General features: G+C 38.1%; 2 protein-coding genes across 6 annotated transcripts in view; one reads left to right on the forward strand and one right to left on the reverse strand.

Moving 5' to 3' along the window:
- Positions 1-10,346, reverse strand: part of cmss1 (cms1 ribosomal small subunit homolog) — a 38,519-nt gene extending 28,173 nt beyond the window's left edge. Inside the window, exons 1-2 of one of the 2 annotated variants that reach the window (XM_032568798.1) lie at positions 10,010-10,346; positions 9,302-9,616 (exon numbers count right to left, since the gene is read on the reverse strand). Coding sequence is in view for 1 of the 2 variants with exons in the window: in XM_032568797.1 (XP_032424688.1) it covers positions 10,010-10,049 (40 nt within the window). In the remaining variant the exon portion in view is untranslated. The remainder of the gene's footprint in view (positions 1-9,301; positions 9,617-10,009) is intronic. The other variant, XM_032568797.1, reaches the window with a different exon arrangement.
- On the forward strand, positions 1,799-7,124 carry LOC116723704 (filamin A-interacting protein 1-like). 4 transcript variants are annotated; one of them, XM_032568794.1, is made up of 3 exons: positions 1,799-1,955; positions 2,611-2,910; positions 4,442-7,124. In XM_032568794.1, the coding sequence occupies exon 3, from the start codon at positions 4,700-4,702 to the stop codon at positions 6,893-6,895; it is 2,196 nt and encodes a 731-aa protein (XP_032424685.1). In that variant the 5' UTR covers positions 1,799-1,955; positions 2,611-2,910; positions 4,442-4,699; the 3' UTR covers positions 6,896-7,124. The 4 variants fall into 4 exon arrangements, with proteins under 4 accessions (XP_032424685.1, XP_032424682.1, XP_032424684.1 ...); XM_032568791.1 differs by having other exon boundaries at positions 2,633-2,910; XM_032568793.1 differs by having other exon boundaries at positions 2,633-2,775.
- Positions 10,347-11,738: the final 1,392 nt, after the last annotated feature.

The following is an 11,738-nucleotide window of genomic DNA, read 5'->3' on the forward strand; positions in this document are numbered from 1 at the left end:
GAATTAATTAAAGGATTAAGGGGGAAACCAGCCATTCTAAGAATACTGTTACATAACTAGTTAATTAGACACCAAGGCAGAAGCAGAAGCTTCCCAAATAAAAAACAAAAAAACCCAAACGGTGAATAGCAACTAGGCAAGGGCTGGCTACCAATAAATCAAGTTCTAATTACTGATAGAAATTTTCCATCGTGCCATGCAAATAGATTGAAATCCTTTAGAAAAGAAAGCAGTAATCAGAATGTTCTCTGGCTTTATCAAGTGTAACATAGAGTAAAATTACCAGCCAAAAAGTAAGATGATAATGTAGGACATTTTACTGCTTTTTCCCCACTCCTAATAAAAAAAAACTTATTGCAGTCATATTAGTACCATTTATATATTTTTTAATGTTATCTTGTTACCAAAATTTAAGTTAATTTAATAGTAGCTTTCAACTGATTAATGTGTAAAACATGATCTTTTTATGTTCTGCCCTTTGTATATTGACAAGCGATAGCTTGTCTACAGGCAACCATCTAACATATTTGCTGCTTGTAGGTTACAAACTGTAACTTCTTGCAGTAAACTGACCTGCACCATGTGACAACAGGTGAGGGTTGTGCAGCACTGCATTAATCAACTCAATAAAGCTAATAAAAAACAGAACCTTAATTATTTTTTGGCATCTCATTACAAGAATCTATAAAAAAAAAAAATATAAGACTCAAAATTGTTTTGAAAATATTACTTTTTGAAAGTTTGGCATACCTTGATACCAGTATTAAGCATCAGCTTAGTAGAGTCGCACTTTGTAAAGACAAATAAGAAGGGGATAAACCTCTTAAGAAGCTTAAATGAATGTGTGTTTTGTAAATCGGCAATTGCGACATAACCCTGCGACAAACACGGACCTCTGAGTGTTCGACAAATAAAAAGACAATATAGTTCCCAGAGACAGCTCACACAACTATGTGCCTTCAGACGGAAAAATGATCAGCCCCATGATGAAGTGTTTCTCCAACTAAACTTTCTGGACTCTCCTCAAACAAGCAAGATTATTACAAGTCAATTATAATATTTTGGATTCTTGTTGGGACATAGAGGACTTTGAGGTTGTGGGAGTAACGAGAGCATAATCACTCCTCTTTGCTCCACAGAGAACCCAAATTTGCTTTATACCACGAGCCATTTTCATGAGGATGAAAATGTTTCATCCAACACACTGCAACAACAAAGGCACGGGAAAAAATATCAGAAGTTGGGATTTACAAATGGAGAAAGTTCAAGACTTAAAAGCAACTGCAAGAATGGGATAAAGAATATGACAAACACTGAGCTGAAGAAAAGTTTGAGAAAGAGAAGACAGAGAACAAACATATGGATGTAATTGCGAGTCGATGAAGTGCTGATGTCATCTTCCAGTCAGGTTATCAGGCCCTAGGCAAAGCTGCTCAACTCAGAAAACATGCCTCTCTTCTCCAAACATATGAGAGTTCGGCACAAATACACAACATGATACAATCCACATGCTTCTACATGAGCGACAGTAGGGGTTGGCGCTTAACGCAGCATTCTTTAGGTGTTTTCCATCTCTAATCTGTAAACAGAAGGTGTTATCCTCTCAAATGTTAACTGTGCTTAAAGATTTTCGTTGCATGTGCATGCACACAAGCCCATTCTGTCCTTCCCATTAGCCTCTTTGGCATGACTGTACGATGACCTCATCTGCATTGGGCTGAAGTCCAGAGAAAACACACATGCTCACACACACACAGAGAGCTCTAGAGCTTGTGCAGTCCCATATAAGGACATGCTGATGATGTAATGGGCGCCACAGACTTACTGGGAGTGAGAGTCAGTTTGCAGAGAACTTCTCATAATGTTTGGTTTTCCGGATGGAATGTCCACATCACCGGGAAAACAGCCTTTTCCAGGGATTTTAAAGACGGAAAAAGAACGACTTCTTTGTGCAGGTATGAAACTAGACACATTTATGCAGCAAAAAACATGCAAACTTTCATTGGACTCAGTTGTTCCTTAAAAAACTGCTATATTTGTAAGATAGTTTAAGATGGACTGCTGACAAGTAAATAACTGCAAAGATTTGATAAGGACAAGTTAATCAAAGCGTCTAACAGAATATGAATTTTCTAGTTGAATTTAAGCTGTCACCGAACTATATCTTCACACTTTAGGGGATCTAAATGTTCTGCTTGAGCATTTTTGCAGCCAACTAACATGCCAAATTAAACCTCAGAGAAACTTTAGTGAAGGTTCAGGTATGCAGCTAGCTAATAAAAACATTTGTGCCGTCCTTTCTGACCAGCCCTGCATTTCATTTAGCAGACACATTTTACCCTTGGCTAAAAAGTCTCATATTTTCAGAACACATGGCTGACTGAGATTTTTCCAACCTATAAGCAATAGCAGGGTCTTGTATTCTATTTTTTTTTTTTTTTTTTTTTACAAAAACAAAGACAAAAGTAGAACTAAATACCAGCACTTTATGGAGCTTTAGAATTGAACACCGGCAGCAAATGGACAAACAACGAGTTTTAAAAAAGCAAAAAGCAAAGAAAATTATTCTGCGTGTACTTATTTTTCCAAACTTTCTGGTTCTATTCCAAGTTCAATTCTGGTTTGCATCCAGGGAAATGTTGAGGACTGACATCTATTGATGAGAAGTAGCCAGTTTGTAATTACTTCAAGAACAACGGGGAATTCCTGCCTCTCCAAGCTGCAAGTTTGGTAACGTTCGAGGTCCACAGAGGGAGGGCAACTGGCTGCAGTGCTGTGGGTACTTGAGAAGAGAACTTCTTAATTAACTAACACTCCCTACTAAGGGACCATCTGCCAGGCAAGTCAGAAGATCCTACAGATTATATGCTCAGTAGAGAGAAATACCCCAAAATAAAGAAACATGCTGAGGTAACCGCATGTTGCATGTATTATAGAAAAACCATCATGGATGATGTTGTTCAGCATTTGTACAGTTTTTATACAACAGCAAACTGTCACAGAATGATGGAATATATCAGGCCAAAAAGGTAATTATGACCAGACTAGTAAAGGCTAAGAGTTATGCGATAAAAACATGAACAAATCAGCCTCACGTAGATATTAGATTTTCTCCGATATGATAGTGAATATGCCACAGACGGCATATACACAAAGCATTGTAAAACATATGGATAATATTATCTAGCTGCTCCCAAAACAATTACAGTTATAGTAAAATTACCATTTACTCGATATTTTTGCATTTTATTCACCGACTTAAGCAAAATCAAAAATAAACTTCTGAATTCTGTAGTAGTTTTAAGGGCTTATTGCACAGAATAGAGCTTCTCTCACAAGTATAACAAGTTAATACCAGCTGGTAGTTGGGCTGTCTGTGCTAGTAGCCACCCTCCAATAAGGTGCTTGTAGCTGGTCAGCTGTAACTGTACAACAGTGTTACTTCAATAAGAATAATGGCTAGTTTTCATTTGGTTTCCACACCGTGGTTTTTGATGTTTTCCACATTTGGACATATTTCCAAACAGATAAATTTGTCTTTCTTGTAGCTTATACAATGGATAAGAGTAGTGGTCTGTTGTCAGGCAGCTGACTAGCAATGCCCAGCAACAGGTAGGAGAGTGAAAGTGCTGGAATGCTGTTTTAAAACTGTAGTTGGAAAGATCAACATGTCTGTTTTATCCACCACACATGTTCCAGTAATAAACTGTATTAGCTAGGACCTGCTCTTTGTGGTCCATCAAAGCCAAGCTCCGGCCCTTAAGAAACTGGTGCCCAGACATAAAACCTGCTTTTGTCAGGATTTTTAGGGACAGCAGTCAATCAAAACTGTGTGAGCACCATGTTTAAAAATTCATATTCTGGTTTCCCTTTTAATCTGTCTAATGACAAAAAAGGAAGAAAAAAGTAAAAACACCGCTTCAGCAGTAATTGTGTCAGATTCGCATTAGAATGACAAAAGCTGTCTCTAAACTGTCTCTGTGCTCACAGCTGATTATTTCATAATCTTTTAATATAACCATGTAGCATTAATAAATCTTGCTCTAAAAACTGTTTAACTCCCATTTTCCAGTTGCTGCAATAAATATTAGTATAGTTCAACTGCCATCATGCACTACCACCTTCCACAACACTACAAAAAACAAGATATTTATACTGTGTTTTATGTTCAATTCTATGTATTGTATTAAATTTAATACATAAATGCCATAGATCACATCGTTATAGCTCAATAGGTCATTTTTAAGCTTCTATTTTTGAAAAGAAAGCAATTAGATCATGGTTTGCATTTTTGTTGAAAGTATTTGTGGTAAGACCACAATACAGTGGGATTTTCACCAAAGGTTTTTACAGGAAGATCATTTCATATTGCTATACATCTTACCTTGATACTGATAACTGCTCTAAAGCCTATCTGAAATGTATATTTTTACCTCTACAGACTCAAGCTCTCATTGAAAGGAGAAAAGATACTGCAAAATCAAGAGAAAAATGAACAAGCAATATCAACTGTAAAAGAGGAGTTAACCAAGCTGAAGGATCTTATCACATTTAATTGACGTGGAAGGACAGAAGTGTACAATCAAGGATTTGACTATCCCCATGATTCATATTGAGAAGGGGTTCCATCCACTGATCAACCTAGTGTAAAGGAACAGCTCACATTTCTGCAACTGCAGAACTGCTCAACCAAGTTTCCATGACGGTCCCGAGCCTGTTAACAGAGGTGGAGGTGCTGAGGAAAAGGGTGGTGGAAATGGAAGGGAAGGACGAGGAGCTGATACGGATGGCAGACCAGTGTCGAGACCTTGACCGCAGACTAACAAACGAGACCAGGCACTGTCGTGGCTTAAAGTTTGAGGTGGATAAGCTCAACGGCAGAATCTGTGAAATGGAGAGGATGGAGGAAGCTTTGGGCAAAAGCAAACAGGACTGTAGTATTCTGAAGAGCAACTTGGAGAAAGAGAGAGAGTACAGCAAGATGATGTCTGGGGAGCTTGATGCACTGAGAATTAGGGTGAGAGAGCTGGAGGCTGTTGAGGGTCGGCTAGAAACAAGTGAAATGATTGTTAGACAAGACCTGGGCAAGCTCCGAGCGCTGACTGCGGCTCTGGTGGAGGACAGAAAAAGTATGGCAGAGAAGCTCCGACAGGCAGAGGAAAAAGTGAGTAAGAAAGAGAGCAAGAAAAATGAGCAAGGTAATTTGGCAATGATGACAGAGAGGCTGAGAGAGGAAAGGCAGCTGGCACTAAGATCTAAGGCTGATTTAGAAGAGAAGATTAAGGACATTATGAAGGAAAAGGATGAGCTCAGAGACAGCCTAAAAACAGAGGAGGAGAAGAACAGGGAGCTGCAGAGTAAAATAACCACAATGAAAAAAAAGTTAAGCCTCTTTGAGAACAGGAAGGAAAAAGCAGAGAAGTACACAAGCAACACCACCCATTTGTGCCAAACAGAGGACAACAAAGTTAAAGAGCTGACTAAAGAGCTTGATGAGCTGCAGAAGAGACTCCAGAACAAGGAGGTATTGGAGACAGAACTGCTGAAAGTGGAAGAAGACTTAGAGGCCCTAGAAAGGAGGTTGAATGATGAAAGGAGAAGGTCACAAGTTTTAACAGAAGAGCTAGAGGAGGCAAAGAAGGAACTTTCCAGCTACAAGCATGGAGAAAAAGAAGAGGTCAACAAGGAGCATCTTCTTCTTTGCCATCTTCAAAAAGAGCAAGTCAAATCCAGACTCCTAACCAGAGAAATAGATACCCTGAAGGAGAAACTCCAGCAGCTGATGGGGACGGAGGAGTCAATCTGCAAGGTTCAGATGGATCAGTCAACACTGCAGAAAAAACTGAGCCAGCAAGAAGCCAAGAACAAAGAGCTGGCCCAGCAGATGGAGAAATTGACGAGAGAGCTCAACGGTTATAGGCAAATGAAGAACTGGACGCCTGGAACCAATAACCACTTCTCAGATCTTCATCAGACCACCAAAGAAGTGCAAACTGATTCTGGAGAAAGCCTTATTTCAACTCGCAACATGCACATTGAGAGATTAAGTGAGGTGAACACCAACAAGCATCTAAACCCAAATACTGAAGTAACAAATAGAGAAAGCACTCTTGTCAGCAGCATCAACAACTTCAACACGGCAAATAACAGCATGAACAGCCATGCAGAAGTGGATATGCAGCAAACAGTTAACGGAGAGGTGATGATGCTGACGCACACACCAGGGCAGCCCTTACAAATTAAAGTTACACCACATCACATGATCAGCACAGCCACGCTTGAGATTACCAGCCCTTCTGGAGACACTAGCACTGCCACTATCCCAACAAGTGGGGCCTCACCAAAGCAGAGAATTACCATCATTCAGAGCTCGAGTTCACCTGTGGCTAATCCTAAGAGTCCATCTTCAAGTCCTGACCGAACCCTTTCCCCAGTCAATGGAACACCCATCTCTCGAGTGCTCAGTCCAAAATCATCCCGCTCTGCAACACCTGACAACAACTCACCCATTCAGATCGTCACGGTCAGGACATGTTCTCCTGAGCCAACAGAAGCTGCAAATCCAGCTGTCTTCTGCAAGACTCCTGAGAGGTCCAACAGCTGGCAGCGTCAAATGTCCAACAGCAGTGATACAAGTCCCAGCATCATTACAACGGAGGATAGCAAGATCCACATCCATCTGGGGAGCCCATACATCCATCCTCTCAATGGTATGGGCCAAAGCATCCCGCCACCTGTTGGGCCGTACTACCTTCGCCATGAGCAAAGGACTCAAGTAATTGCCAATGGATGTCACGTGAAAGGTGTTGGCAAGATCACAAGCAGCATCACCATCTCCCCTGCTAATGCTCATGCCTCACACTCAAACATCACTGTTAGTGGTCTTTATGATTAGGAGCAAAGATGTAATTTAATACCAAAATGAGTATTTGTTTATTCTCACATAACCATCAGAGTCTCCCAGCAGTGCCTTTGTTAAACCCATTTACTGCTTCTTATAACCTTTAAAAATATCTTAATTGCTACTTGTACAACTGTCACTAACTAAATATGTAATGCATTTATTGTAATTCTTTGCTTCATTAACCATTATTTTCTGGCAAATTAAACGCTTTTTTCCCCCATTGCATTCACTTTTGTGAGTACTTTTAGCGATAGTGGGATGCTCTTTAGTTTAATACAGAACAGTTACTGGGATCAAGAGTACCAGGAATTTGAAAGGTGTCAGTTTTTGAAACAATAATTTTTTATTGCAATGTACCAACAGTTAAAAAAAGCATTTAATTAAACATAAGGGAGCCCCAGAGTGACCACAATTTTCTCCAGTTTTTTAAAGAACAGAGTAAGCCCCTGCCTCACCTGTTGCTATGCAATGCTGATCAACTGGCTGAAAGAAACAAAACTTTGCTTCTTTTTACAACACTTTTCTATTAAATAGTACAAAAGGCTGCCATATTGTGAGAATTGTATGTCTAATAAAGACAAAAACAAATTGAGAATACCATCTAAGAATTTATTTATTGCTGAGACTTTTCTAGCAAGATATTTTTTCAGGAATAATGTTCAAAGAACATTTTAATTTTTGTATAAAAATACAACGCATCTATGTGAATTTGCCATCTTGATAGCAACTTAAAGTTTAAGTTTCAAAACTGTGATGTTAAAAATATAGAAAATATTAAAACAATTCAATAACATTTACTTAAATATGGAGTAGAAAATAATTTCTTCTATCAAAATATGAATACACAATGCTGAAATGGGCCAGAAATAGAGGATCTGATCTTAGCCTTCAGCTTGAAATAAGTAAAAAAAAAAAAAAAAAAAACATGAGTTCTAGCAAGATCTGTCAGTCTGGTATCTGTATTAATGTCATTTGATTTTTTCTACAACATTAAATCAAAAATAAAGCAACAATTAGAAACCTTTTCAAACAAGTGGAAAATAACTGCAAAGTTACATAAAAGGGGGTTAGTAGATGGGCGATCAAAGTCCTGATTCATCAAAGGTATACTAAACATATTTAATTTATTTGATCCAGTTGCAAAGTAATGACTTTTGAAAAGGAATCTAGCAGCATTCCCGGAGATTATGGTAACAGATTTAGAAGAAGTTAACTATCCTGGTGTGTTTAGTTGGCGAGGATGAACGAGATATCCGACTGTTCAGGGTATTGCCTGAAACTCTTCTGAAAATCTCTGTTATTAGTGTGAACATTTACCCACATGAAACAACGACGTCAGACACATGGGGTATTGCAAATCTTTGCTTCATTCATGAGACTTCAAGGTTGATTATATGCCCTTATGAACAGACTTCAGGTCTCATTTTCTGCTTTGTCGGTTTGCTGTCAGACTTACAGCATTTTGTTTCAAAGAGCATTGTCATATAAATACGGTTAAGAAAGGATGACAGTAAAGCTAATGGGTCACAGAAAGCATGCATCTTTGATATCTTCCCTCATCCATTTGATAAAGGGCAGTGATGTATGTTTATACCAGGTCCATCGGGAAAGTCAGCTATTCCTTAGCTGAAGTGAAGCTATATTTGTTCCTTACATGAAAGTATGCTTTCAAATGAAAAACTGAACAAAGGTATGACCATAATATCGTTAATGTCAGAAGCTACTATGCCTGAAAATTTTTGTTTTTAAGGGCTAATAAACAAATAAAAGAAAATGTGGAACAAATTATGTAATAGAGGTGGGTAGGTAAGCAGGTAATATTAAATCCAACAAAAAATTTTAGAGTGAAGAGTATTTCTTTATGTGTTTTGCAATCACAACATTCTGATGTCGAAATAAAATTGCAAATTAAATGATGAAAGGGACAAAGTTCTAAGTTTTAGTTAATTTACTGACATGAAAGACATGGGATTGACGGTATTTGACCTGTCAAACACTGATCAGAACCGACCAGGAGGAAACTGGTTGGATTTAATTTCTGACAACTGGTTTGTGCATCTTTAAAAGGAAAAAATAGCAAGAGTGACTACAACATGCAGGTACCTGGAACCATGCCAATATCATATGGAAATGTTACCTTAAAGAAAAAAGAAAAGCTCAACAAAAATCTGACAGTAATATTGCTCATGTAGAAAGCTGCAGATATGTTTACTGGCATAAATCATGAAATTAAGTTAAAATAAAAGCACTGAAACATTTTTTATCAAATGTCAATCTTAAAAAAATGGAAGCATGGCAAAGATTTTGCTCTTCTCACTGGCTGTTTATGAGTATATACTATTGTGTTTATATTGTTAAGAGCTGATAATCTTAAAGATATTACATTTATGATCATACCTTGACTGGAGTAACTTTTTCCTGCATGTTCTGCTATTTTTCATCAAGTCTCTTGTTTTGGCAAGGATCATGTGTGACATTAATGTATCGTATTAACCTATCCTGAATAAAAACTCTTCCGGACTCATGTTTCAATATCCTCCTCACATCACATCACCCAGCTGTCCAACACAATCAGGTCGATGTGTTGACTACATGGCTGCCATCTATTGGTATGCAGCGAGCTTGTGAGCAATGCAAGAAGTAGCCGCAGGGAACTTCCTTTGTTGATATATGAAGTTTAACATGTGAAGAGCAGAACCAGAGCACTAATATCTGTGTGGGGGAAAAAAAAACCCCAACTCGTTCATGAGAGCGGAGGACATGAGAACCGACATTGGAGAAACTTTCGTAGTTTGTGTTAGCATTATCTGCAAAGACTTAGAAGAAACACGTGTTTCGCACAACCTCTACTTAAAACCACTTGAACTACCAGCGTTCCTGAGTAGTTTTTCGTTGTAATTAGCAACGTAAAATACACGTGTGCTCACTGTTTTCCACGTGTCGAATAATGGCTTTATGTGCTGTTGGTAAAGCTGCACTTAGCACTATTAGCTAAGGCTAGCCACTGTAACAGATTTCACGTGACAGGATGAGCCAGCCGGGATATGCCACCACTGCTTAGACACATCATACCGTACGAATGAAGCGAAAAGTTGATATAATTACCGTCATGCTTCCACCAGTCGTCCCCTAAATCGTCTCCCATATTTCTCGTGCTAGTGATCCTGCCAATCCGAATAGACCGCTACGAACGCATGTCGGTGAGATGTTCACGGCAGCTCGGTCAAAGCAGATGACGTGGCGTTTGAAAAGGAAAATCACATAGTAAAAACGCTGTTTAGTAAATTACGTTATAGATTTAGTGATATCGATAGTAATACCATCGAAAGTGTAAAAAAAAATCACATTTGGCATTCGATAGAAAGACTCTTAATGAAGCGAGCTTGGGGACAGTAAACGTTACAAACGATTTTGCGTAAAACACTTCCTACGCAATAAAACAGTAATTTAAGGTAGGCTCAAAAGGGTCTCAAACTCCAGTCCTCAAGGGCCGCAGTCCTGCAACTTTTAGATGTGCCTCTGCTGCGCCACACCTGAATAGAATAATTAGGTCATTAGCAAGGCTCTGGAGAACTGATCGACACAAGGAGGAGGCAATTAAGCCATTTCATTTCAGTGTTTTGTACCTGTGGCATTTACTGATATAAATCTAAATCAAATAGCATTGTAAAAAGTCAATATGAAGAGCAGAAGTTGAACACATTTAAAGCCTTATATTTTGTTGTCAGTTTGTAAGGAACATAAATAGCCTTATTTATGTCTTTTTTCTTTTGAGAAACAAATACACTTTTGATTGATAATAATAATAATAATAATATTTAATTAATTAATTGATTAATTCTGAACCATTTTATTTTTCGTCAAATTTCAAATACAAATCTCACTTTTGTTGGGATTTTATGTAAAAACAAAATAGCGCATAATGGTGAAAGAGAGGTTAGAATGGCACTTTAAAACAAAAATAAAATGAAATGGATGGTCACACTGGACACAAATTACATTCAAAATGTTCATTCACAGACTGCACATGACAACAATCAGAATGAGAAAAAAATTAGAATAAGGTTTACATCACAAGTGATATTGTCATTGCAATATTTACGAATATTATTCCCATCCCAAGATTTTTTTTACTATCATTGTGCTTTTGGGGTAGGTCATAAAGCAATATTATAAGCTTTTAACATTCCATGAAGCACTATTAAATCCATTATTCTGAAAGTAAAATATTATGGCATAAAGGCAAACCTACCGAGAGCTGCCTGTCTATTAATCAGAAAAGCAGTTCAGACTACTATTGTAATTTTGCGAGAGCTACAGAGATCCACAGTTAAGCTGGAAGAATATGTCAACTGGACAATTATTAGTTCTGCATTCCACAAATCTTTCCATAATGGAAGAGTTAGAGGATGAAAAGTGTTGTTGAAAGACAACACTTTTGTATGTAACTCTGAACACATCATTCCCACTTTACAACACAATGATAGTAATAATGCAGGATAATCCCGGAAGAAACGCCTGTTAGAAGTTGCAACAGATTTAACAATAGGGTGGAGGTTTACTTTACAAAGGGACACCAACATTAAACATAAAGCAGGTGCTACAATTGAGTGGTTTAGTGAGGCTCAGACAACATCTGGACCAATTGAGATTCTGTTGCAAAACTTGGAAATTGATGTTCACATCCAGCCTTACTTTGAGAAGAAGAATAAACAAAAAGCAGTAGTAATAGGGGAGTGTGTACTTTAGTGTGTTGATAGGGTTTCACATGTTTTAGCCAAGAGCCGTAGACAGGAAGACAGATAGTCAGGTGGATGGACATCAGTTAAATCAG

The sequence above is a fragment of the Xiphophorus hellerii genome, chromosome 7, assembly GCF_003331165.1.
Source record: "Xiphophorus hellerii strain 12219 chromosome 7, Xiphophorus_hellerii-4.1, whole genome shotgun sequence".
In the NCBI taxonomy this organism is placed as follows: Eukaryota; Metazoa; Chordata; class Actinopteri; order Cyprinodontiformes; family Poeciliidae; genus Xiphophorus; species Xiphophorus hellerii.

What these genes read in the sequence shown, in the direction of transcription:
- LOC116723704 (XM_032568794.1), top strand. Translation starts at nt 4,700, where the DNA reads ATGACGGTCCCGAGCCTGTTAACAGAGGTGGAGGTGCTGAGGAAAAGG.